The following is a 27,231-nucleotide window of genomic DNA, read 5'->3' as shown; positions in this document are numbered from 1 at the left end:
CTTCCCCCCTTTCCCCAGCCAGCCCCCCCTCTGGCCCCTCCTCTCTGCCCAGCCCCCTCCGGCCCCTCCTCTCTGCCCAGCCCCCTCCGGCCTCTCCTGTCTGCCCCACCCCTCCGGCCCCTCCTCTCTGCTCAGCCCCTCCGGCCCCTCCTCTCTGCCCAGCCCCCTCCGGCCCCTCCTGTCTGCCCAGCCCCCTCCGGCCTCTCCTGTCGGCCCCACCCCTCCGGCCCCTCCTCTCTGCCCAGCCCCGGCCCCTCCTCTCTGCCCCGCCCCTCCGGCCCCTCCTCTCTGCCTAGCCCCTCCAGCCCCTCCTCTCTGCCCAGCCCCCGGCCCCTCCTCTCTGCCCAACCCCTCCGGCCCCTCCTCTCTGCCCCCTCCGGCCCCTCCTCTCTGCCCAGCCCCTCCGGCCCCTCCTCTCTGCCCAGCCCCTCCGGCCCCTCCTCTCTGCCCAGCCCCTCCGGCCCCTCCTCTCTGCTCAGCCCCTCCGGCCCCTCCTCTCTGCCCCCTCCGGCCCCTCCTCTCTGCTCAGCCCCTCCGGCCCCTCCTCTCTGCCCCACCCCTCCGGCCCCTCCTCTCTGCCCCCCCTCCGGCCCCTCCTCTCTGCTCAGCCCCTCCGGCCCCTCCTCTCTGCCCCCTCCGGCCCCTCTCTCTGCTCCCCTCCTTCCCAGGCCAGGAGGTCACCTGACCCCTTTGGCTCCAGCACCTTTGCAGGGAGGGGCCCGGCCAGCCGTTGCTAGGAGACAGTGTCAGGCATTCGGCCTTGTGCTTTGCTAGATACCCAGAGGCCTCCCCCAGCCCCCAGCGCGACCAGTCCCACTTCGTCACACCCCCGAGAGGGGCTGTCGCACTGGAAGCCCCCCCCCCCGGACCATGAGGGGGCACCATCTGTGACAGCCCCAGCGCCCCCTACTGACGGGCTGGGGATGGGCCCCAGGGCACGGCGCCCCCTAGTGGACACTTGGACCAAGAGGCATGTTCAGGGGCTCGATTTTATTGGCTAAACACTGTGCACAGGGGAGAGTTGCTGGGGGGGGTCACTCCATGGGGGGCAACATTGCGCCGTTATCGCCTCCGGAAACCTACAAAGGAAAGCGAATGAGGAAGCGTGGACGGGTGACAGATCCCAGCCCCCACTCCCCTCCCGGAGCTGGGAGAGAACCCCGGCATCCTGCCCCCCCCAGCTCTAACCACCAGGCCCCCCTCCCGGAGCTGGGAGAGAACCCCGGTGTCCTGCCCCCACCAGCTCTAACCACCAGGCCCCCCTCCCGGAGCTGGGAGAGAACCCTGGTGTCCTACCCCCCCCCCAGCTCTAACCACCAGCCCCCCCTTCCTGGAGCTAGGAGAGAACCCTGGTGTCCTGCCCCTCCCCCCCCCCAGCTCTAACCACCAGCCCCCACTCCCCTCCCGGAGCTGGGAGAGAACCCCGGTGTCCTGGCTTCCTGTGCACCGCCCCCCCAGCTCTAACCACCAGCCCCCACTCCCCTCCCGGAGCTGGGAGAGAACCCCGGCGTCCTGCCCCCCCCAGCTCTAACCACCAGCCCCCCCTCCCAGTGCTGGGAGAGAAACCCGGCAGCCTGCCCCCCCAGCTCTAACCCCTAGACCCCACTCCCCTCCCAGAGCCGGGTGACAGGCCTCCCAGCTGGTTCTAGCCGTGCCTCGGGCTGTTCAATGTGGGGGACCCCCCCCCCCCGGCTCTGGAGGGGCTCCCCAAGGTGGGGGCTCCCCTTCCACTCACCCTTCTTCCTTCCCCTCTTGGCACTCATCTTCCTCCTCTTGCGCTGGGGGCTCAGAGCCTGCAGGGGAATGGAGACCATTAGCGGGGCAGGCTCAGCCCCCCTCCCCCCCCTTGCTCCGCGCTGCCTCACCTCTCCAGTGGGGGGCGCTGCCCCGCTCAGGGCGCTGATGTCGCCGAAGTGGGTCACGGAGTGGAGCTGGGCCCCCAGCGCGGCCACCCGGCGCTGCCGGGCCTTGTCCTGCCGGCTCACGTTCAGCCTCACCAGCATGTCCTCCTCGTAGCGCCTCCTGCAACGACGGGGCCCGCTCTAACCACTCATCCCCGCTGCCCCGCACCCGCTCTAACCACTCATCCCCGCTGCCCCCCGCTCTAACCACTCATCCCCGCTGCCCCCCGCTCTAACCACTCACCCCCACTGCCCCCTGCTCTAACCACTCATCCCCGCTGCCCCCGCTCCTAACCACTCATCCCCGCTGCCCCGCTCTAACCACTCACCCCGCTGCCCTCTGCCCCCCGCTCTAACCACTCACCCCCGCTGCCCCCCGCTCTAACCACTCATCCCCGCTGCCCCGCTCTAACCACTCATCCCGCTGCCCCCGCTCTAACCACTCACCCCGCTGCCCCCGCTCTAACCACGCACCCCGCTGCCCTCTGCCCCGCTCTAACCACTCACCCCGCTGCCCCCGCTCTAACCACTCATCCCGCTGCCCCCGCTCTAACCACTCATCCCCTCCGCCCCCGCTCTAACCACTCACCCCGCTGCCCCCGCTCTAACCACTCACCCCGCTGCCCCCTCTAACCACTCATCCCGCTGCCCCCGCGCTAACCACTCACCCCCGCTGCCCCCCCGCTCTAACCACTCATCCCGCTGCCCCCGCTCTAACCACTCATCCCGCTGCCCCCGCTCTAACCACTCATCCCCACTCCCCTCTGCCCCCGCTCTAACCACTCATCCCGCTGCCCCCGCTCTAACCACTCACCCCGCTGCCCCGCTCTAACCACTCATCCCCGCTGCCCCCGCTCTAACCACTCACCCCGCTGCCCCCGCTCTAACCACTCACCCCGCTGCCCCCGCTCCTAACCACTCATCCCGCTCCCCTCTGCCCCGATCTAACCACTCATCCCGCTGCCCCCGCTGTAACCACTCATCCCCGCTGCCCCCGCTCTAACCACTCATCCCGCTGCCCCCGCTCTAACCACTCACCCCGTCTGCCCCCGCTCTAACCACTCACCCCGCTGCCCCCGCTCTAACCACTCATCCCCACTCCCCTCTGCCCCCGCTCTAACCAGTCACCCCGCTGCCCCCGCTCTAACCACTCATCCCCGCTGCCCCCGCTCTAACCACTCACCCCGCTGCCCCCGCTCTAACCACTCACCCCGCTGCCCCCGCTCTAACCACTCATCCCGCTGCCCCCGCTCTAACCACTCATCCCCGCTGCCCCCGCTCTAACCACTCATCCCCTCCGCCCCCGCTCTAACCACTCATCCCGCTGCCCCGCTCCTAACCACTCATCCCCTCCGCCCACCCCGCTCTAACCACTCACCCCGCTGCCCCCGCTCTAACCACTCACCCCGCTGCCCCCGCTCTAACCACTCACCCCCGCTGCCCCCGCTCTAACCACTCACCCCCGCTGCCCTCCGCTCTAACCACTCCTCCCCTGCCCCGCTCTAACCACTCCTCCCCTCTGCCCCACCCGCTCTAACCACTCATCCCCGCTGCCCCCCGCTCTAACCACTCATCCTCCGCCCCCGCTCTAACCACTCACCCCGCTGCCCCCGCTCTAACCACTCATCCCGCTGCCCCCGCTCTAACCACTCATCCCCTCTGCCCCCGCTCTAACCACTCATGCCCGCTGCCCCGCTCTAACCACTCATCCCCGCTGCCCCCCGCTCTAACCACTCATGCCCGCTGCCCCCGCTCTAACCACTCATGCCCGCTGCCCCCCGCTCTAACCACTCATCCCCGCTGCCCCCGCTCTAACCACTCATCCCCTCTGCCCCCGCTCTAACCACTCATGCCCGCTGCCCCTGCTCTAACCACTCATCCCGCTGCCCCACCCCGCTCTAACCACTCATCCCCGATGCCCCCGCTCTAACCACTCATCCCCACTCCCCTCTGCCCCCCGCTCTAACCACTCATCCCCTCTGCCCCCGTGTGACGTTATTGATATAAATGGGGACCATATAGAACATGGGTTGCAACCAAGGTCCTGTAGTGGCACCAAACCTTAGGTAAAGGGGGTCATCTAAGGTGTCTAAGACCAGGTTCTGGGTTGCTGGTTAGGATTATGCTGTCTGTGTGTCTGTGTATCATTTTGTATTTGAAGTTATAAGTATTGGCTCTGTAATGTCTATATTCTGTATTATGCTCTGCCTCTGGGAAGTGTCCCAGACAAGCTGATGTCAGCCCTGCATAGCTGGCTTGATGGCCCATTAAAGGGCCATCAGCTACACAATGGACCCATGGAGAGAAGGCAGACACGCCTTGTGACTCAGCAAAGTATGCAGGGACTGGCCCATGTGACTCCAGACTCCATATTTTTGCTGTAAATTTCCACAGTGAAGACAAAGAGATTCTTACACCTGGAAAAGTCTATATAAGGCTAAGGCCTCATCTCCATCTGGTCTTCAATCCTGCTTCTGACCTCTGGAGGGACTTTGCCACAAACTGAAGCTCTACACCAGGGACTGAACGACCCATCCCAGCGGGGGATGTTCCAGAGACTTAATCTGAACCTGCAGTTTACTCCAGCACTGCTACAAGCCTGAACTAAGAACTTTGCCATTACTGGATGTAATTGATTCCATTTAACCAATTCTAGCTCTCATCTCTACCTTTTTCCCTTTGTAAATAAACCTTTAGATTTTAGATTCTAAAGGATTGGCAACAGCGTGATTTGTGGGTAAGATCTGATGTGTATATTGACCTGGGTCTGGGGCTTGGTCCTTTGGGATCGAGGGAACCTTTTCCTTTTATTGGGGTGTTGGTTTTCATAACCATTCATCCCCAGGACGAGTGCACTGGTGGGGATACTGGGAGACTGGAGTGTCTAAGGGAATTGCTTGTGTGACTTGTGGTTAGCCAGTGGGGTGAGACCAAAGTCCTTTTTGTCTGGCTGGTTTGGTTTGCCTTAGAGGTGGAAAAACCCCAGCCTAGGGCTGTAACTGCCCTGTTTGAGCAATTGGTCCTGATTTGGCACTCTCAGTTGGGTCCCGCCAGAATCGCACCGTCACACCCCGCTCTAACCACTCATCCCCGCTGCCCCCCGCTCTAACCACTCATCCCCTCTGCACCCCCCGCTCTAACCACTCATCCCCGCTGCCCCCCGCTCTAACCACTCATCCCCTCTGCACCCCCCGCTCTAACCACTCATCCCCGCTGCCCCCCCGCTCTAACCACTCATCCCCTCTGCCCCCCCACTCTAACCACTCATCCCCTCTGCCCCCCGCTCTAACCACTCACCCCCGCTGCCCCGCACCCGCTCTAACCACTCACCCCCGCTGCCCCGCACCCGCTCTAACCACTCACCCCGCTGCCCCGCACCCGCTCTAACCACTCATCCCCTCTGCCCCCACTCTAACCACTCATCCCGCTGTCCCCGCTCTAACCACTCATCCCCGATGCCCCCGCTCTAACCACTCATCCCGCTGCCCCCGCTCTAACCACTCATGCCCGCTGCCCCCGCTCTAACCACTCATCCCCTCTGCACCCCGCTCTAACCACTCAAACCCGCTCCCCTCTGCCCCCCGCTCTAACCACTCATCCCCTCTGCCCCCCCGCTCTAACCACTCATCCCCTCTGCACCCCCGCTCTAACCACTCATCCTCTGACCCCCGCTCTAACCACTCATCCCCGCTGCCCCGCTCTAACCACTCATGCCCGCTGCCCCCGCTCTAACCACTCATCCCGCTGCCCGCACCCGCTCTAACCACTCATCCCGCTGCCCCGCACCGCTCTAACCACTCATCCCGCTGCCCCCTCTAACCACTCATCCCCACTCCCCTCTGCCCCCGCTCTAACCACTCATCCCCTCTGCCCCCTCTAACCACTCATCCCCTCTGCCCCCACTCTAACCACTCATCCCCACTGCCCCGCCCCCGCTCTAACCACTCATCCCCACTCCCCTCTGCCCCCGCTCTAACCACTGATGCCCGCTGCCCCTCTAACCACTCATCCCCACTCCCCTCTGCCCCCGCTCTAACCACTCATCCCCTCTGCCCCCGCTCTAACCACTCATCCCTCTGCCCCCTCTAACCACTCATCCCCTCTGCCCCCGCTCTAACCACTCATCCCCTCTGCCCCGCCCGCTCTAACCACTCATCCCGCTGCCCCCGCTCTAACCACTCCTCCCCGCTGCCCTCTGCGCCCCCGCTCTAACCACTCATGCCCGCTGCCCCCCGCTCTAACCACTCATCCCCTCTGCCCCGCCCCCGCTCTAACCACTCATCCCCACTTCCCGCTGCCCCAGGCTAGGAGAGAACCCAGGAGTCCTGGCTCCCAGCCCCACTGCTCTAATCACTCATCCTCACTCCCCTCTGCCCCGCCCCGAGCCAGGAGCGAACCCAGGAGTCCTGGCTCCCAGCCCCAGCTCTAACCACTCATCCCCACTCCCCTCTGCCCCCGAGCCAGGAGAGAACCCAGGAGTCCTGGCTCCCAGCCCCAGCTCTAACCACTCACCCCCACTCCTCTGCCCCTGCTCTAACCACTAGCCCCACTCCCCTCTGCCCCTGCTCTAACCACTAGCCCCACTCCCTTCCCCGAACTAGGAGAGAACCCAGGAGTCCTGGCCCAGCCCTCCCCACTCTAACCACTTGCCCCCACTCCCCTCTGCACCCCAGCAGGACAACCCAGGAGTCCTGGCTCCCAGCCCCCCCCAGCGCTAACCCCTCATCCCCCCTCCCCTGCCCCCGAGCTAGGATAGAACCCAGAAATCCTGGCTCCCAACCCCCACCCCCTAACCACTAGACCCTGTGATGTGTGAGCGTTACTGTTCTGCATGAATGCTGTGTGTGCCTCAGTTTCCCTGTGCATTGCACCAATGTCTAGGTGGTGGGAATAGGGGTGTGTGACTTGGGGGGGGCTGCTCCAGCTGCCTGCAGGAATGCTCTGGCCGCCCCTTCGTCACCTGAGACCCAGGAGGGGGGTGCGACCAGGGAGACAGAAGGGAGACAAAGGCCGGGGGAGGAGCAACGGGCAGGGCCGGGGCCAGGGGCTGGAAGCAGGTCCGTCTCGTCTGGCCTGGGGCGCGGGGGGGGGGTGGGGGGGGCAGAGCCCCGGCTCTGGGCTCCCCGCCCCACGATGGAGCTGACTGAGGGGTCCGGTGTCGGTACCTACGCCGGGGTCCTGGCTGGCTGAGTCACGGCTGGATGCTCCGGGGTCGGGCCCAGGAAGGGGGGAGCCCGGGAGCCAGGCTGCTCCGAGAGGAGAATCCCCCGAGTCCCGGCTGCTGCGTGGGGAGCAGCTCCCGAGCATCCCCCGGGGACGCCGGGACCCCCAAAGCCAGGGACAGACCCCAGGAGTCCTGGCTCCCAGCCCCCGCTCTAACCACTAGGCGCACTCGCCTGTGCTCATCCTCCTGGCTCTGCCTGGTCGCGTGCTGGTAGCGCCCCTCGCGGATTTCCTCCGGCGCCTCCGAGAACTGGTCTTTCAGCTCCCAAATGACGGAGCTGCTCAGCGCTCGCTTCTTCGCCCGCTCCAGGGCCTTCTTCTCCCGCTCGGCCGCCGTCTCATCTACGGGGGGGAGGAAGTGGGACAGAGAGAGATGCAGCCACCTCTGGGGTGGGGCGCGGGGGCTGAGTATAGGGGGACCCCTCACCCGGCACTGAGACGTGGCCACCTCTGGGGTGGGGCGCGGAGGCTGAGTAGAGGGGGACCCCTCACCCGGCGCTGAGGTGCAGCCCCCTCTGGGGTGGGGCGCGGGGGCTGAGTAGAGGGGGACCCCTCACCCGGCGCCGAGACGCGGCCCCCTCTGGGGTGGGGCGCGGGGGCTGAGTAGAGGGGGACCCCTCACCCGGCGCTGAGGTGTGGCCCCCTCTGGGGTGGGGCGCGGGGGCTGAGTAGAGGGGGACCCCTCACCCGGCGCCGAGACGCGGCCACCTCTGGGGTGGGGCGCGGAGGCTGAGTATAGGGGGACCCCTCACCCGGCGCCGAGACGCGGCCCCCTCTGGGGTGGGGCGCGGGGGCTGAGTAGAGGGGGACCCCTCACCCAGCGCTGAGGTGCAGCCCCCTCTGGGGTGGGGCGCGGGGGCTGAGTAGAGGGGGACCCCTCACCCGGCGCTGAGGTGCGGCCCCCTCTGGGGTGGGGCGCGGGGGTGGTTATACAAACCCCGCTGTCTTTCTAAAGCTGGGGCTAGAACCCAGGGGGCCGGGCTCCCAGCACGTACCATAATGCACCGGGACCAGCCGGGGCGGGACGTATTTCCGGTCCCCTCCTTTGCCCAGGGGCTTCTTCCCGGCAGCTTTGCCTTCAGTGCCGTCCGCCTCCTCCTCCTCCTCCCTCAGCTGCCCGAGAGAAAACAGCCTGTCAATCAAGGGCTGCCCCCTGCCCCCCAACACAGGCCGAGCCCAGGGGAATGAGGGGAACCCCATTCCTCCTTCCAGAGTCAGGACAGAGCCCAGGAGTCCTGGCTCCCGGCTCCTCCCCACTCTAACCACTAGACCCCACTCCCGTCCCAGAGCTAGGGAGAGAACCCAGGAGTCCTGGCTCCCAGCTCCTCCCCGCTCTAACCACTAGACCCCACTCCCGTCCCAGAGCTGGGGAGAGAACCCAGGAGTCCTGGCTCTCAGCTCCTCCCCGCTCTAACCACTAGACCCCACTCCCGTCCCAGAGCTAGGGAGAGAACCCAGGAGTCCTGGCTCCCAGCTCCTCCCCGCTCTAACCACTAGACCCCACTCCCGTCCCAGAGCTGGGGAGAGAACCCAGGAGTCCTGGCTCCCAGCCCCTCCCCGCTCTAACCACTAGACCCCACTCCCATCCCAGAGCTGGGGAGAGAACCCAGGAGTCCTGGCTCCCAGCTCCTCCCCGCTCTAACCACTAGACCCCACTCCCGTCCCAGAGCTGGGGAGAGAACCCAGGAGTCCTGGCTCTCAGCTCCTCCCCGCTCTAACCACTAGACCCCACTCCCGTCCCAGAGCTGGGGATGGAACCCAGGAGTCCTGGCTCCCAGCTCCTCCCCGCTCTAACCACTACACCCCACTCCCGTCCCAGAGCTGGGGATGGAACCCAGGAGTCCTGGCTCCCAGCTCCTCCCCGCTCTAACCACTAGACCCCACTCCCGTCCCAGAGCTGGGGATGGAACCCAGGAGTCCTGCCCCTCCCCCTCACCTTGCTCATCATGTTCCCAGGGTCTGGTTTGAATCTCAGCGGATTGTCGTCTCCTGCAACGAGAGTGCCCCGGGGGGGCATGGTCAGCAGGGGCCCGCTCACCCCCGCCCACACCCCTCGGTGCCCCCAACTCACCCACGGTGCCCGTCACAGCCGCCTTCACCAGCTTGTCAACCTGGTACCGGAGTTTGTGCTCAATGGGGCGCATCTTCTCCAACACCTGGGGGGGGGGAGGGGTCAGACGTGGGGAGACCCTGCCCCCCAAGAACCACTCACCACACCCAGGAGTCCTGGCTCCCAGACCCCTCTGCTCTAACCACTAGACCACCCCCCCCGAGCCAGGGATAGAACCCAGGAGTCCTGGCTCCCAGACCCCTCTGCTCTAACCACTAGACCCCCCCCCCCCCGAGCCAGGGATAGAACCCAGGAGTCCTGGCTCCCAGCCCTGCCCCCGCTCTAACCACTGGACCCAGGCCAGGATAGAACCCAGGAGTCCTGGCTCCCAACCCTGCCCCGCTCTAACCACTGGGACCCCGAGCCAGGGATAGAACCCAGGAGTCCTGGCTCCCAGACCCCTCTGCTCTAACCACTAGAACCCCCCCCCCCCGAGCCAGGGATAGAACCCAGGAGTCCTGGCTCCCAGACCCCTCTGCTCTAACCACTAGACCCCCGACCCCGAGCCAGGATAGAACCCAGGAGCCCTGGCTCCCAGACCCCTCTGCTCTAACCACTAGACCCCGAGCCAGGATAGAACCCAGGAGCCCTGGCTCCCAGACCCTCTGCTCTAACCACTGGAACCCCCAGGCCAGGATAGAACCCAGGAGTCCTGGCTCCCAGACCCCTCTGCTCTAACCACTGGACCCCACCCCCCTCCTGGAGATACCCCGGGAGCCCTCCAGCCGTCTCCCCCCACCCACCGTGCGCAGCTCCGCCAGGCGCAGCACGGCCGGCTGGGCCGCCAGGGACCGGCCCCAGCTCTTCTCCAGCACCAGCGCGCCAGGTCCTGCAGGTAGAAGAGCAGCAGCTGGGCCTTCAGCTCCAGGAAACTCAGCCCCTGCGGAAGGGAGGCGTCAAGGGGGCGGGATGGGGACAGGGGAGACGGGACACCCGGGAGAGGGCGGGGACAGGGGCGGGATGGGGGCATGGGGACACCCGGGAGAGAGGCGGGGACTGGGGCGGGATGGGGCATGGGGACACCCGGAGAGGGACGGGGACAGGGACGGGATGGGGGCATGGGGACACCCGGGAGAGGGACGGGGACAGGGACGGATGGGGGCATGGGGACACCCGGGAGAGGGACGGGGACAGGGGCGGGATGGGGCATGGGGACACCCGGGAGAGACGGGGACAGGGGCGGGATGGGGGCATGGGGACACCCGGGAGAGAGGCGGGGACAGGGGCGGGATGGGGCATGGGGACACCCGGGAGAGGGACGGGGGACAGGGGCGGGATGGGGGCATGGGGACACCCGGGAGAGGGACGGGGACAGGGGCGGGATGGGGGCATGGGGACACCCGGGAGAGGGACGGGGACAGGGGCGGGATGGGGGACAGGGGAGGCGGGACACCCGGGAGAGAGCGGGGACAGGGGCGGGATGGGGGCATGGGGACACCCGAGAGAGACGGGGACAGGGGCGGGATGGGGCATGGGGACACCCGGGAGAGGGACGGGGGACAGGGGCGGGATGGGGGCATGGGGACACCGGGAGAGGGACGGGGACAGGGACGGGATGGGGCATGGGGACACCCGGGAGAGGACGGGGACAGGGACGGATGGGGCATGGACACCCGGGAGAGGGGCGGGGACAGGGGCGGGATGGGGCATGGGGACACCCGGGAGAGACGGGGACAGGGGCGGGATGGGGCATGGGGACACCCGGGAGGGGCGGGGACAGGGGCGGGATGGGGCATGGGGACACCCGGGAGAGGCGGGGACAGGGGCGGGATGGGGGCATGGGGACACCCGGGAGAGGGACGGGGGACAGGGGCGGGATGGGGCATGGGGACACCCGGGAGAGGGACGGGGGACAGGGACGGGATGGGGGCATGGGGACACCCGGGAGAGGGACGGGGACAGGGACGGATGGGGGCATGGGGACACCCGGGAGAGGGACGGGGGACAGGGGCGGGATGGGGCATGGGGACACCCGAGAGAGACGGGGGGACAGGGGCGGGATAGGGGCATGGGGACACCCGGAGAGGGACGGGGACAGGGGCGGGATGGGGCATGGGGACACCCGAGAGAGACAGGGGACAGGGGCGGGATGGGGCATGGGGACACCCGGGAGAGGGACGGGGACAGGGGCGGGATGGGGCATGGGGACACCCGGAGAGGGACGGGGGACAGGGGCGGGATGGGGGCATGGGGACACCCGGAGAGGGACGGGGACAGGGACAGGATGGGGCATGGGGACACCCGGAGAGGGACGGGGACAGGGACGGGATGGGGGCATGGGGACACCCGGGAGAGGGACGGGGACAGGGGCGGGATGGGGCATGGGGACACCCGGGAGAGACGGGGACAGGGGCGGGATGGGGGCATGGGGACACCCGGGAGAGGGACGGGGACAGGGGCGGGATGGGGGCATGGGGACACCCGAGAGAGGCGGGGACAGGGGCGGGATGGGGCATGGGGACACCCGAGAGGGACAGGGGACAGGGGCGGGATGGGGGCATGGGGACACCCGGGAGAGGGACGGGGACAGGGGGGATGGGGGCATGGGGACACCCGGGAGAGGGGCGGGGACAGGGGCGGGATGGGGGCATGGGGACACCCGGGAGAGAGGCGGGGACAGGGGCGGGATGGGGGCATGGGGACACCCGGGAGAGGGACGGGGGACAGGGGCGGGATGGGGGCATGGGGACACCCGGGAGAGGGACGGGGGACAGGGCGGGATGGGGGCATGGGGACACCCGAGAGAGACGGGGACAGGGGCGGGATGGGGCATGGGGACACCCGGGAGAGGGACGGGGGACAGGGGCGGGATGGGGCATGGGGACACCCGGGAGAGGGACGGGGGACAGGGGACGGGATGGGGGCATGGGGACACCCGGGAGAGGGACGGGGGACAGGGACAGGATGGGGGCATGGGGACACCCGGGAGAGGGACGGGGGACAGGGGCGGGATGGGGCATGGGGACACCCGGGAGAGAGACGGGGACAGGGGCGGGATGGGGCATGGGGACACCCGGGAGAGGGACGGGGACAGGGGCGGGATGGGGGCATGGGGACACCCGGGAGAGGGACGGGGACAGGGGCGGGATGGGGCATGGGACACCCGGGAGAGACGGGGACAGGGGCGGGATGGGGGCATGGGGACACCCGGGAGAGGGACGGGGGGACAGGGACGGGATGGGGGCATGGGGACACCCGGGAGAGGGACGGGGACAGGGACGGGATGGGGGCATGGGACACCCGGGAGAGGGACGGGGGACAGGGGCGGGATGGGGGCATGGGGACACCGGGAGAGAGACGGGGACAGGGGCGGGATGGGGGCATGGGGACACCCGGGAGAGGGACGGGGGACAGGGGCGGGATGGGGCATGGGGACACCCGGGAGAGGACGGGGACAGGGGCGGGATGGGGCATGGGGACACCCGGGAGAGGGACGGGGGACTGGGCCGGGATGGGGGCATGGGGACACCCGGGAGAGGGACAGGGGACAGGGGCGGGATGGGGGCATGGGGACACCCGGGAGAGGGACGGGGACAGGGGCGGGATGGGGGCATGGGGACACCCGGGAGAGGGACGGGGACAGGGACGGATGGGGCATGGGGACACCCGGGAGAGGGACAGGGGACAGGGGCGGGATGGGGGCATGGGGACACCCGGGAGAGAGACGGGGACAGGGGCGGGATGGGGGCATGGGGACACCCGGGAGAGGACGGGGGACAGGGGCGGGATGGGGGCATGGGGACACCCGGGAGAGGGACGGGGACAGGGGCGGGATGGGGGCATGGGGACACCCGGGAGAGGGACGGGGGACAGGGACGGATGGGGCATGGGGACACCCGGGAGAGGGACGGGGACAGGGGCGGGATGGGGGCATGGGGACACCCGGGAGAGGGACGGGGACAGGGGGACAGGGGCGGGATGGGGACAGGGGAGATGGGGGCACCCGGGAGAGGGACGGGGGACAGGGGCGGGATGGGGGACAGGGGAGATGGGGACACCCAGGAGAGAGACGGGGACAGGGGCGGGATGGGGGCATGGGGACACCTGGGAGAGGGACGGGGACAGGGGCGGGATGGGGGCATGGGGACACCCGGAGAGGGACGGGGGACAGGGGCGGGATGGGGCATGGGGACACCCGGGAGGGACAGGGGACAGGGGCGGGATGGGGGCATGGGGACACCTGGGAGAGGGACAGGGGACAGGGGCGGGATGGGGACAGGGGAGATGGGGACACCCGGGAGAGGACAGGGGACAGGGAGATGGAGGCATGGGGACACCCATGTGCGGGACGCGGGGGGCCACCCTGGGAGAGGGATGGGGCGGGATGGGGGGCACACCGGGGGTAGGGGAGAGGCGGGGTGGGGGCAGGATGGGGGGGACACCCGGGAGCATCTAGGGGAGAAGAGGACGCAGCAGGTGTCCCCCCCCCGCTCTCACCTTCTCCGTGGGGAAGGCGCCGGCCCGGACCCTCTGCAGCAGCCCCTGGACATGGGCCGTGACCCCGACAACCTGGGGGGGAAGAGGGGGTGAGTGGGGCCTTTCCTGGGGGCGGCCACGATCTAGGATTGCGGGGGGGGGGGGTCGGGGTATCCCTCACATGCTCCATGAGTGATACCAGCATGGCCAGCGCGGGGGGCAGGTCGGAAACCAGCAGTTCCAGCAGGGTGGGGAGACTTTAAACTGAGCCGCCCCGCTCCTCCCCTGCCAGGCCCCTCCCCGTGCACCCCAGCCCCACCCCGGATCCCCTTCCCAGCCCCGTGCACCCCCAACCCCATGTGCCCCCGGATCCCCTTCCCCAGCCCCCATGTGCCCCCGGATCCCCTTCCCCAGCCCCAGGCACCCCAGCCCCGTGTGCCCCACCCCGGATCCCCCCCTCACCCGCAGCCCGGGCGCGGGCGCCGCCGCCGCCGCCTCCATCCCGGCCTCCCCAGACAGTAAAACACGCGGCGCCGGGCGCTCTGGCCACTTCCGCCTCGGTGCCCGCCCCCACCAGTCGGCGTCCAGGGTCCCGCCTCCTGACGGCTGATTGAACCAATCAGAGGCTCATTTCCGCCTCGTTAGCGCGGACCCGGCCAATCGCGGCGTGGCACCTGATGAGTTTAACCCCGCCTCCTGTAGGGTGGGGAATCAACCAATCATAGCACCATGCCCGCCTCAGCGCACTAAATTTAAGCCAATCAGCCCCCGGGCTCCTCCTATATCGCCTTAACGGGCCAATCATACTCCGGGAGCGGGACGGGCCGAGAGTGACTGACAGGGATTGAGACCAATGGGAGGGAGAGATGCCCTAGAGCCTGAAGAATGGAGCCTGAGGGAAAAACAGGCAGCGGGGAGGCGGGTCTTGTTTGATCTTCCCCCCGCCCCGCATGAATCCTGGCTCCCAGCCCCTCCCCCCCTCAGCCACTAGCCACCCCCAGAGAACCCAGGAGTCCTGGCTCCCAGCCCCCGCCACTAGCCACCCCAGAGAACCCAGGAGTCCTGGCTCCCAGCCCCCGCCACTAGCCACCCCAGAGAACCCAGGAGTCCTGGCTCCCAGCCCCCCACTAGCCACCCCCAGAGAACCCCGGAGTCCTGGCTCCCAGCGACCCCTCCACTAGCCACCCCCAGAGAACCCAGGAGTCCTGGCTCCCAGCCCCCCCTGCCACTAGCCACCCCAGAGAACCCAGGAGTCCTGGCTCCCAGCCCCCACTAGCCACCCCAGAGAACCCAGGAGTCCTGGCTCCCAGACCCCCCACTAGCCACCCCAGAGAACCCAGGAGTCCTGGCTCCCAGCCCCCTCCCCAGCCACTAGCCACCCCAGAGAACCCAGGAGTCCTGGCTCCCAGACCCCTCAGCCACTAGCCACCCCAGAGAACCCAGGAGTCCTGGCTCCCAGCCCCCACTAGCCACCCCCAGAGAACCCAGGAGTCCTGGCTCCCAGTCCCCTGCCCCGCCACTAGCCACCCCAGAGAACTCAGGAGTCCTGGCTCCCAGCCCCAGCCACTAGCCACCCACAGAGAACCCAGGAGTCCTGGCTCCCAGCCCCCAGCCACTAGCCACCCCAGAGAACCCAGGAGTCCTGGCTCCCAGACCCCAGCCACTAGCCACCCCAGAGAACCCAGGAGTCCTGGCTCCCAGCCCCAGCCACTAGCCACCCACAGAGAACCCAGGAGTCCTGGCTCCCAGCCGCCCCACCACTAGCCACCCACAGAGAACCCAGGAGTCCTGGCTCCCAGCCGCCCCCGCCACTAGCCACCCACAGAGAACCCAGGAGTCCTGGCTCCCAGCCGCCCCAGCCACTAGCCACCCCAGAGAACCCAGGAGTCCTGGCTCCCAGCCCCCAGCCACTAGCTACCCCCAGAGAACCCAGGGTCCTGGCTCCCAGCCCCTCCCCGCCACTAGCCACCCCAGAGAACCCAAGAGTCCTGGCTCCACCCCTCCCCGCCACTAGCCACCCCAGAGAACCCAGGAGTCCTGGCTCCAAGCCCTCCCGCCACTAGCCACCCCCAGAGAACCCAGGAGTCCTGGCTCCCAGACCCCCGCCACTAGCCACCCCCAGAGAACCAGGAGTCCTGGCTCCCAGACCCCCCCTCCCACTAGCCACCCCAGAGAATGCAGGAGTCCTGGCTCCCCGCCACTAGCCACCCCAGAGAACCCAGGAGTCCTGGCTCCCAGACCCCAGCCACTAGCCACCCCAGAGAACCCAGGAGTCCTGGCTCCCAGACCCCAGCCACTAGCCACCCCAGAGAACCCAGGAGTCCTGGCTCCCAGACCCCTGCCACTAGCTACCCCCAGAGAACCCAGGAGTCCTGGCTCCCAGCCCCCTGCCACTAGCCACCCCAGAGAACCCAGGAGTCCTGGCTCCCAGCCCGCCCAGCCACTAGCTACCCCAGAGAACCCAGGAGTCCTGGCTCCCAGCCCCCTCCACTAGCCACCCCAGAGAACCCAGGAGTCCTGGCTCCCAGCCCCTGCCACTAGCCACCCCAGAGAACCCAGGAGTCCTGGCTCCCAGCCCCCAGCCACTAGCTACCCCAGAGAACCCAGGAGTCCTGGCTCCCAGCCCTCCCCGCCACTAGCCACCCCAGATAACCCAGGAGTCCTGGCTCCCAGCCCCCTCCCTCCCGCCACTAGCCACCCCAGAGAACCCAGGAGTCCTGGCTCCAAGCCCTCCCCGCCACTAGCCACCCCCAGAGAACCCAGGAGTCCTGGCTCCCAGCCCCAGCCACTCGCCACCCCCAGAGAACCCAGGAGTCCTGGCTCCCAGACCCCGCCACTAGCCACCCCCAGAGAACCCAGGAGTCCTGGCTCCCAGACCCCGCCACTAGCCACCCCCAGAGAACCCAGGAGTCCTGGCTCCCAGCCGCCCCAGCCACTAGCCACCCCCAGAGAACCCAGGAGTCCTGGCTCCCAGCCCCTGCCACTAGCCACCCCAGAGAACCCAGGAGTCCTGGCTCCCAGCCCCCAGCCACTAGCTACCCCAGAGAACCCAGGAGTCCTGGCTCCCAGCCCTCCCGCCACTAGCCACCCCAGAGAACCCAGGAGTCCTGGCTCCCAGCCCCCGCCACTAGCCACCCCAGAGAACCCAGAGTCCTGGCTCCAAGCCCTCCCGCCACTAGCCACCCCCAGAGAACCCAGGAGTCCTGGCTCCAAGCCCTCCCCGCCACTAGCCACCCCCAGAGAACCCAGGAGTCCTGGCTCCCAGCCCCCTCCTCCGCCACTAGCCACCCCAGAGAACCCAAGAGTCCTGGCTCCAAGCCCCTCCCGCCACTAGCCACCCCAGAGAACCCAGGAGTCCTGGCTCCCAGACCCCCTCCCCGCCACTAGCCACCCCAGAGAACCCAGGAGTCCTGGCTCCCAGACCCCCGCCACTAGCCACCCCCAGAGAACCCAGGAGTCCTGGCTCCCCGCCACTAGCCACCCCCAGAGAACCCAGGAGTCCTGGCTCCCAGCCTCATCAGATCGTGGCCCCGCGCGGTCCGTGGGGGGGGCCCTGCCAGTGCGACAACCCCTCTCGGGGGGCCACTGTCTCCTGGGGTCAGGCCCCTCCACCCCTGGAGCCGCCCCTCTCTGAGCCTCAGCGCGTCTGGCTCTGCCATGGCCCCCCCAGGGAGCCCCCTCGCTCGGGGCCCCCCGGCCTCCACCCCCAAAGGGGCCGATGCCCCCTGGTCTCCAGCCCGGAGCGACTCTCCCCAGCGTAACACAGGAGGTTTATTGAGGGTTGAACCCAGCACAGGAAACTCTCCGGCCCCCGGCCTGGCCTCCCTCAGCCCAGCACAGCCCAGTCCCCCTGCAGCCAGGGGGGCTCTGCCTGCTCCCCCCTCCAGCCCCGAGCCCCTGCTCCCAGCTGGGCCTCCGATACCCCCGGCCCCAGGCCCCCTCTGTCCATTGGCTTCTCTCCAGGGAAACGGGGTAAACCGGGCCTGGGTCCCCTCCCCTCTCAGCCCCCTCTGGCTGGAACCGGCTGCTCGGGTCACCGGGGCCCATTGTCCCCCCAAAGGCCAGAACCGGCTGTGACTCCTGAGCCGGGTCCCCAGTCGCTGGGGTCTCCGTCCCCCAGGCCATCGCCGGGGTCCCGAGTTCCCTCTCCGGTCCCGTGTCCCAACGAACTGCCTCTCCCCTCCCCTCGTTAAAGCAGTGACACCCGGGGACACTGAGTCCCGCTCCCTCTGCATGCAACCCATTGGCAAAACAAGAAAATCTCCCACTTCATCACCCCCCCAAGCACTAGCCCCCCCAGAAAACCCAGGAGTGCTGGCTCCCAGCCCGCCCCCTCACTAGCCCACCCCCAAGAACCCAGGAGTCCTGGCTCACCCCCCGCAACCACTAGCCCCACAGACTCTGCCCCTGTGACGAAGTGGGACTGTTCTTAATGTTTCCACTGAATACTGTGTGGGTGCCTCAGTTTCCCCTCTGCAGTTCTTAAGTCTCTAGGGGGTGGGATGGGGGTGGGATTGGTGCAGAGCAAAGGGCCAGTGCACATAACTGGCCGACACTCTGTCTCCTGGCATCTGATGGCCGGGCCCCTCCCCTGCAAGGTGAGAGCTAAAGGTGCTGGAGAACAAAGGAAGCAGGTGACCCCCTGGCCGGGGAAGGGACAAAGCCCAGAGGAGGAGGGGCTGGAGGGTGAGTCAGTTTGGGGCTGGCTGGGGATGTGGAGTGAGGAGCAGACGTGGGTGTCTGGCTCGCTGCCCCCCAGAATGGACCCGGCAGTGGCCTGTCACCATCCCCTTAAGAGGGACATTGTGACCCTGTGCACACAGAGGGAAGTTCCCCCAGGCCCAGGTAATCGTGCAGCTGGAGGAGGAGAACCGCTCTGAGGAGCAGATTCCTGCCCCACACGGGGCTACAGGAGGCTCTGGGAGCAGCTGGAGCAGCAGCCAGGCATCCCCGAGAGTCTGGGCCCCAGCCAGACGAGGGGCTTCACGCTCGGGTTCCCCATCGGGATCGGAGACGGATGGGACGGGAGCAGAGCCCGAGCGAGCGAGAGGACCGGGAGAGACAGCGAGAGCCCGAGGAGAAGCAGCAGCAGCCTGGACTGGCGCTGCTGGAGCGGGGAGGCATAGGGGGCTGCCCAGGGGGAGTGGGGATGGACCCCAGGCTGCCAGTTCTGCTGGGGACCTCGACACTAAAGTGCTGCCCCTGGTTAAGGGGGGGGGGCGTGGATGCCCAGCACACGGCCTTCGAGCAGGCGGGTGATTGACCCAGGGGGGCCCTGCGGAAACGCCCCGTATCCAGCTCCCTTGGTGGGTCCCCAAGGCCATAGCCGCTGTCAGCCGGATGGGTGGGGGGCTGGACAGGCTCCCGCTATTGGCCCCGGCCTGTATGTCTGCGTGGAGTCTCCTGGGCTCGGGCCCCTCGGACCCCCAGTGGGAGCGGAAGGTGGGGGTCAGTGGGGAGACCTGCCTGGGGTGGCAGGACCCGGGGACAGAGAGAACCGGGGTGGTGCAGCCGCAGATGCTGAGGGGCTGTGGGACCTGGGCGAAGGTCCCCGGGGTGAAGCCCCTCGCCCTGCCTACGGCCCGGACCCCTGTGCAGCCCCAGGAGGGGTGGGGCTGGCTGGTCGTTGGGGTTCTCCAGGATCTCGGCTGGGAGGCCCTGTTGGGGGGTGACTGGGTCTCTCTGGGACAGGGTCCAGGCCCTGCTCCAGTGACGGCCGAGGGTTTGAATTTGAATCAATTGGCTGGGATGGAAATGGTCAGTGAAAATGCCAATGACCCGGCTGCAGGGCTCGGGACACCTGCCTGCCTGTAGCCAGCCCCCCGGGGTGCGAGGGAGGGAGGGATGGTAAACCCGGACAGTGCCAAGCCCTCTGCAGTGCTCCCCAGCCGCAGGTCGATGCTTGGGGGGGAGACACCCCGCTGGGTGTCCAAGCAAGAAGCTGCCGCCCCGGGAGCAGGAAGAAGGGCCCAGCCGTGGGGCAGGCCCGCACAAAGCTGCAGCCGTATCTATGTGGTGTCTACTGACCCCTCTGCCCTGGCCTGGCTGCATCCAGTGCCAGGGGCTGGTGCCGAGCGGCGGGAGACAGAGACACCTGGGCAGAGCGTGGCCAAGGGCAAGCTGGGGGCTCCTACCCGAGAGAGCCCGAGTCGCAGCCCCCCAGCCGCGAGCGCTGGCAGAAGACCCGGTCCCAGGTTGAACCCCAGGGTATTGAGGTGGCAAAAGGGCCCAGGCTGCATAAACCTTCCCACGTGCGGCCTGCGAATGCCATCGAGCTCCCCCCAGCTAAGGGCGGGCGCGAGGCTGGACTGTCCTGGTGTAACTGCCCCCAAGGAATGGGAGCGGTGCTGGGCCACCCCTGGGAACGTCGCTGGGCTCAGACTCCCCCAGGTCACTGGCTGGAGTGACCCCGCTCAGTTCGGTCTCGAAGGGGGGAGCGATGTGACGAAGTGGGACTGGTCTTAATGTTTGCTCTGAATACCGTGTGGGTGCCTCAGTTTCCCCTCTGCAGTTCTTAGTCTCTAGGGGGTGGGATGGGGGTGGGATTGGTGCAGAGCAAAGGGCCAGTGCACATAACGGGCCGACACTCTGTCTCCTGGCATCTGATGGCCGGGCCCGTCCCCTGCAAGGTGAGAGCTAAAGGTGCTGGAGAACAAAGGAAGCAGGTGACCCCCTGGCCGGGGAAGGGACAAAGCCCAGAGGAGGAGGGGCTGGAGGGTGAGTCAGTTTGGGGCTGGCTGGGGACGTGGAGTGAGGGCGGACGTGGGTGTCTGGCTCGCTGCTCCCCAGAATGGACCTGGCCGAAGGCTCCTGTTCTCTGTACCTACAAGCTCTGTTCTACGCCGTGTTCCTGGCCGAGTCTGCGGCGGGTCCCTCGCTCGCTCCCAGTCTGCGGCGGGTCCCTCGCTCGCTCCCAGTCTGCGGCGGGTCCCTCGCTCGCTCCCAGTCTGCGGCGGGTCCCTCGCTCGCGCCCAGGCTGCGGCGGGTCCTCGCTCGCTCCCAGTCTGCGGCGGGTCCTCGCTCGCTCCCAGTCTGCGGCGGGTCCCTCGCTCGCTCCCAGTCTGCGGCGGGTCCTCGCTCGCTCCCAGTCTCGCGGCGGGTCCCTCGCTCGCTCCCAGTCTCGGCGGGCCCCTCGCTCGCTCCCCGCCTGCGGCGGGTCCCTCGCTCGCTCCCAGTCTGCAGCGGGTCCCTCGCTCGCGCCGAGTCTGCGGCGGGTCCCTCGCTCGCTCCCAGTCTGCGGCGGGTCCCTCGCTCGCTCCCAGTCTGCGGCGGGTCCCTCCCTCGCTCCCAGTCTGCGGCGGGTCCCTCGCTCCCAGTCTGCGGCGGGTCCCTCGCTCGCTCCCAGTCTGCGGCGGGTCCCTCGCTCGCGCCCAGTCTCTGGCGGGTCCCTCGCTCCCAGTCTGCGGCGGGTCCCTCGCTCGCTCCCAGTCTCTGGCGGGTCCTCGCTCGCTCCCAGTCTGCGGCGGGTCCTCGCTCGCTTCCAGTCTGCGGCGGGTCCCTCCCTCGCTCCCAGTCTGCGGCGGGTCCTCGCTCGCTCCCAGTCTCTGCGGCGAGTCCCTCGCTCGCTCCCAGTCTGCGGCGGGTCCCTCCTCGCTCCCAGTCTGCGGCGGGTCCCTCCCTCGCTCCCAGTCTGCGGCGGGTCCCTCGCTCGCTCGCGTCTGCGGCGGTCCCTCCCTCGCTCCCAGTCTGCGGCGGGTCCCTCGCTCGCTCCCAGTCTGCGCGGGTCCCTCGCTCGCTCCCAGTCTGCGGCGGGTCCTCGCTCGCTCCGAGTCTGCGGCGGGTCCCTCGCTCGCGCCGCGTCTGCGGCGGGTCCCTCGCTCGCTCCGAGTCTGCGGCGGGTCCCTCGCTCGCTCCCAGTCTGCGGCGGGTCCCTCGCTCGCTCCCAGTCTGCGGCGGGTCCCTCCCTCGCGCCCGAGTCTCTGGCGGGTCCCTCCCTCGCTCCCAGTCTGCGGCGGGTCCCTCCCTCGCTCCCAGTCTGCGGCGGGTCCTCGCTCGCGCCCAGTCTCGGCGGGTCCCTCGCTCGCGCCCAGTCTGCGGCGGGTCCCTCCTCGCGCCCAGTCTGCGGCGGGTCCTCGCTCGCGCCAGTCTGCGGCGGGTCCCTCGCTCGCTCCGCGTCTGCGGCGGGCCCCTCACTCGCTCCGAGTCTGCGGCGGGTCCCTCGCTCGCTCCGCGTCTGTGGCGGGTCCCTCGCTCGCTCCGCGTCTGCGGCGGGTCCCTCGCTCGCTCCGCGTCTGCGGCGGGTCCCTCGCTCGCTCTGCCTCTGCGGCGGGTCCCTCGCTCGCTCCAAGTCTGCGGCGGGCCCCTCACTCGCTCCGAGTCTGCGGCGGGTCCCTTGCTCGCTCCCAGTCTGCGGCGGGACCCTCGCTCGCTCCCAGTCTGAGGCGGGACCCTCGCTCGCTCCCAGTCTGAGGCCGGTCGCTCGCTCGCTCCCAGGCTGCGGCGGGTCGCTCGCTCGCGCCCAGTCTGCGGGTCCTCGCTCGCGCCGAGTCTGCGGCGGGTCCCTCCCTCGCTCCCAGTCTGCGGCGGGTCCCTCGCTCCGAGTCTGCGGCGGTTCCCTCGCTCGCTCCCAGTCTGCGGCGGGTCCTCGCTCGCTCCCAGTCTCGGCGGGTCCTCGCTCGCTCCCAGTCTGCGGCGGGTCCCTCCCTCGCGCCCAGTCTGCGGCGGGTCCCTCCCTCGCTCCCAGTCTGCGGCGGGTCCCTCGCTCGCGCCGAGTCTGCGGCGGGTCCCTCCCTCGCTCCCAGTCTGCGGCGGGTCCCTCCCTCGCTCCCAGTCTGCGGCGGGTCCCTCGCTCGCTCCCAGTCTGCGGCGGGTCCCTCGCTCGCTCCCAGTCTGCGGCGGGTCCCTCGCTCGCTCCCAGTCTGCGGCGGGTCCCTCGCTCGCTCCCAGTCTGCGGCGGGTCCCTCCCTCGCTCCCAGTCTGCGGCGGGTCCCTCCCTCGCTCCCAGTCTGCGGCGGGTCCCTCGCTCGCGCCCAGTCTGCGGCGGGTCCCTCGCTCGCGCCGAGTCTGCGGCGGGTCCCTCCCTCGCGCCCAGTCTGCGGCGGGTCCCTCGCTCGCGCCGAGTCTGCGGCGGGTCCCTCGCTCGCTCCCAGTCTGCGGCGGGTCCCTCGCTCGCGCCCAGTCTGCGGCGGGTCCCTCGCTCGCTCCGAGTCTGCGGCGGGTCCCTCGCTCGCTCCGCGTCTGCGGCGGGTCCCTCGCTCGCTCCCAGTCTGCGGCGGGTCCCTCGCTCGCTCCCAGTCTGCGGCGGGTCCCTCCCTCGCTCCCAGTCTGCGGCGGGTCCCTCGCTCGCTCCCAGTCTGCGGCGGGTCCCTCGCTCGCGCCCAGTCTGCGGCGGGTCCCTCGCTCGCGCCCAGTCTGCGGCGGGTCCCTCGCTCGCGCCCAGTCTGCGGCGGGTCCCTCGCTCGCTCCCAGTCTGCGGCGGGTCCCTCGCTCGCTCCCAGTCTGCGGCGGGTCCCTCGCTCGCTCCCAGTCTGCGGCGGGTCCCTCGCTCGCGCCCAGTCTGCGGCGGGTCCCTCGCTCGCGCTGAGTCTGCGGCGGGTCCCTCGCTCGCGCCCAGTCTGCGGCGGGTCCCTCGCTCGCTCCCAGTCTGCGGCGGGTCCCTCCCTCGCTCCCAGTCTGCGGCGGGTCCCTCGCTCGCGTCTGCGCGGGTCCCTCGCTCGCTCCCACCCTGCCGCGGGTCCCTCGCTCGCTCCCAGTCTGCGGCGGGTCCCTCGCTCGCTCCCAGTCTGCGGCGGGTCCCTCGCTCGCTCCCAGTCTGCGGCGGGTCCCTCCCTCGCTCCGCGTCTGCGGCGGGTCCCTCGCTCGCTCCCAGTCTGCGGCGGGTCCCTCGCTCGCGCCGAGTCTGCGGCGGGTCCCTCGCTCGCTCCCAGTCTGCGGCGGGTCCCTCCCTCGCTCCCAGTCTGCGGCGGGTGCCTCGCTCGCTCCCAGTCTGCGGCGGGTCCCTCGCTCGCTCCCAGTCTGCGGCGGGTCCCTCGCTCGCTCCGAGTCTGCGGCGGGTCCCTCGCTCGCTCCCAGTCTGCGGCGGGTCCCTCGCTCGCTCCCAGTCTGCGGCGGGTCCCTCGCTCGCTCCAGTCTCTGCGGGTCCTCGCTCGCACGGGTCTGCGGAGGGTCCCTCGCTCGCTCCCAGTCTGCGGCGGGTCCCTCCCTCGCGCCGAGGCTGCGGCGGGTCCCTCGCTCGCGCCCAGTCTGCGGCGGGTCCCTCGCTCGCGCCGAGTCTGCGGCGGGTCCCTCCCTCGCGCCGGGTCTGCGGCGGGTCCCTCGCTCGCTCCCAGTCTGCGGCGGGTCCCTCCCTCGCTCCCAGTCTGCGGCGGGTCCCTCCCTCGCTCCCAGTCTGCGGCGGGTCCCTCGCTCGCTCCCAGTCTGCGGCGGGTCCCTCCCTCGCGCCCAGTCTGCGGCGGGTCCTCGCGCCCAGTCTGCGGCGGGTCCTTCTCTCGCTCCGAGTCTGCGGCGGGTCCCTCGCTCGCTCCGAGTCTGCGGCGGGTCCCTCCTCGCGCCCAGTCTGCGGCGGGTCCTCGCTCGCTCCCAGTCTGCGGCGGGTCCCTCCCTCGCTCCCAGTCTGCGGCGGGTCCCTCGCTCGCTCCCAGTCTGCGGCGGGTCCCTCCCTCGCTCCCAGTCTGCGGCGGGTCCCTCGCTCGCTCCCAGTCTGCGGCGGGTCCCTCGCTCGCTCCCAGTCTGCGGCGGGTCCCTCGCTCGCTCCGCGTCTGCGGCGGGTCCTCGCTCGCTCCCAGTCTGCGGCGGGTCCCCCTCGCTCCCAGTCTCTGGCGGGTCGCTCGCTCCCAGTCTGCGGCGGGTCCTCGCTCGCTCCCAGTCTGCGGCGGGTCCTCGCGCGCTCCCCGTCTGCGGCGGGTCCCTCGCTCACTCCCAGTCTGCGGCGGGTCCCTCGCTCGCTCTGAGTCTGCGGCGGGTCCCTCGCTCGCGCCCAGTCTCTGGCGGGTCCCTCGCTCGCGCCCAGTCTCGGCGGGTCCCTCGCTCGCGCCCAGTCTCGGCGGGTCCTTCACTCGCTCCGAGTCTGCGGCGGGTCCTTCACTCGCTCCGAGTCTGCGGCGGGTCCCTCGCTCGCTCCGAGTCTGCGGCGGGTCCTTCACTCGCTCCGAGTCTGCGGCGGGTCCTTCACTCGCTCCGAGTCTGCGGCGGGTCCTTCACTCGCTCCGAGTCTGCGGTGATGGCGGCGGGTCCTTCACTCGCTCCGTGTCTGCAGCGGGTCCCTCGCTTGCTCTGAGTCTGCAGCGGGTCCCTCGCTCGCTCCCAGTCTGCGGCGGGTCCCTCGCTCGCTCCCCGTCTGCGGCGGGTCCCTCGCTCGCTCCCAGTCTGCGGCGGGTCCCTCGCTCGCTCCGAGTCTGCGGCGGGTCCCTCGCTCGCTCCGAGTCTGCGGCGGGTCCCTCGCTCGCTCCCAGTCTGCGGCGGGTCCCTCGCTCGCTCCCAGTCTGCGGCGGGTCCCTCGCTCGCTCCCAGTCTGCGGCGGGTCCCTCGCTCGCTCCGCGTCTGCGGCGGGTCCCTCGCTCGCTCCGCGTCTGCGGCGGGTCCCTCGCTCGCTCCCAGTCTGCGGCGGGTCCCTCGCTCGCGCCGAGTCTGCGGCGGGTCCCTCGCTCGCGCCCAGTCTGCGGCGGGTCCCTCGCTCGCTCCCAGTCTGCGGCGGGTCCCTCGCTCGCTCCCAGTCTGCGGCGGGTCCCTCGCTCGCTCCCAGTCTGCGGCGGGTCCCTCGCTCGCTCCCAGTCTGCGGCGGGTCCCTCGCTCGCGCCCAGTCTGCGGCGGGTCCCTCGCTCCCAGTCTGCGGCGGGTCCCTCGCTCGCTCCCAGTCTGCGGCGGGTCCCTCGCTCGCTCCCAGTCTGCGGCGGGTCCCTCCCTCGCTCCCAGTCTGCGGCGGGTCCCTCGCTCGCTCCCAGTCTGCGGCGGGTCCCTCGCTCGCTCTGAGTCTGCGGCGGGTCCCTCGCTCGCTCCCAGTCTGCGGCGGGTCCCTCGCTCGCTCCCAGTCTGCGGCGGGTCCCTCGCTCGCTCCCAGTCTGCGACGGGTCCCTCGCTCGCTCCCAGTCTGCGGCGGGTCCCCCCTCGCTCCCAGTCTGCGGCGGGTCCCTCGCTCGCTCCCAGTCTGCAGCGGGTCCTTCACTCGCTCTGCGTCTTCGGTAGCACTGAAGGACCCGCCGCCAAAGCGCCGCCGAAGACGCGGAGCGAGTGAAGGACCCGCCACCGAAGACCCGGAGCGCCGCCGGGTGAGTAAAAATTAAAAAGGCGCCTCTAGCCGGGGAAGGGATTCTTGGCCAGAGCTTGCAGGGCCCTGCGGGGCCCAGGGCCTGAGGCAAAGTGCCCCACTTGCCCCCCTCTCTGGGTGGCCCTGGGGTCGAGGCTTCGGCCACTTGTGCGTTGACTTGGTGGGGGAGGGGCGCTGTAGCTTGGCCACTTCTTGGCCGCCCCAGCTGCTCTGCTCGGCGAGAGCCCAGCCCACCGCCAGCTGAGGGGGTGCTCGAAAACACACCCGAAAGCTGCTCCTCCCGGACAGCCTTGGCCAGCTGCCGTCAACACATAAGCCTGGAACAGCTCCCGTGTTACAACATGGGATGTCCGTGTGCTTCTTCATCGTCCAAATGCAGCTGAGCCTGCGCTCTGGCTGCTCGGCTCCTCGGCCCCGCGCCGGTGCAGCGCCGAACGAGATGCGACTTGCTGAAGAGGGTCGATTGACTGAGCAGGTGGCAGATTCGCTTTCTGTGGAAGGGACGGCCAGGAAACGCGCCGGGTGACTTGGGCATCGGTGTCACAATGAGAAAGAATCTCGTTTGGAGACCCTGCCCATCGGGATAAATCGCAGGACTGGAAGGGACCTGCCCATCGGGATAAATCGCAGGACTGGAAGGGACCTGCCCATCGGGATAAATCGCAGGACTGGAAGGGGCCTGCCCATCGGGATAAATCGCAGGACTGGAAGGGGCCTGCCCATCGGGATAAATCGCAGGACTGGAAGGGACCTGCCCATCGGGATAAATCGCAGGACTGGAAGGGACCTGCCCATCGGGATAAATCGCAGGACTGGAAGGGACCTGCCCCTCGGGATAAATCGCAGGACTGGAAGGGACCTGCCCATCGGGATAAATCGCAGGACTGGAAGGGACCTGCCCATCGGGATAAATCGCAGGACTGGAAGGGACCTGCCCATCGGGATAAATCGCAGGACTGGAAGGGACCTGCCCATCGGGATAAATCGCAGGACTGGAAGGGACCTGCCCATCGGGATAAATCGCTGGCCTGTACCGGACCTGCCCATCGGGATAAATCGCAGGACTGGAAGGGACCTGCCCATCGGGATAAATCGCAGGACTGGAAGGGACCTGCCCATCGGGATAAATCGCAGGACTGGAAGGGACCTGCCCATCGGGATAAATCGCAGGACTGGAAGGGACCTCAAGCGGTCGTCTAGTCTAGTCGTTTGTCCTCATCGCAGGGCTCTCACCCTTCCCAGCCTGCCGGCCCCCTTTCAGGAGTCTGATTTGTCTTGCGTACCCCAAGTTTCACCTCACGTAAAAACGACTCGCTTACAACATCAGGTGTAAACCTTCAGAATTGTCCCAGCGCCCTGGGACTGACAGATTGCCGACT

General features: G+C 69.1%; 1 protein-coding gene across 1 annotated transcript; it reads right to left on the bottom strand.

Annotated features, from left to right (window-relative positions):
- Nucleotides 1–975: 975 nt before the first annotated feature.
- Nucleotides 976–26,218, bottom strand: NGDN (neuroguidin). The gene is given in 12 exon segments (XM_039498764.1): nt 976–1,079; nt 1,736–1,793; nt 1,866–2,022; nt 7,298–7,466; nt 8,120–8,237; nt 9,061–9,113; nt 9,196–9,280; nt 9,978–10,054; nt 10,057–10,114; nt 13,672–13,793; nt 14,113–14,256; nt 26,191–26,218. Coding segments are annotated over 12 exon segments (1,086 nt in total). The 3' UTR covers nt 976–1,062.
- Between the last annotated feature and the right edge of the window lie 1,013 nt (nt 26,219–27,231).

The sequence above is a fragment of the Mauremys reevesii genome, linkage group 13 (genome assembly GCF_016161935.1).
Source record: "Mauremys reevesii isolate NIE-2019 linkage group 13, ASM1616193v1, whole genome shotgun sequence".
In the NCBI taxonomy this organism is placed as follows: domain Eukaryota; kingdom Metazoa; phylum Chordata; order Testudines; family Geoemydidae; genus Mauremys; species Mauremys reevesii.
This window is presented reverse-complemented; position numbering and strand designations above follow the sequence as displayed.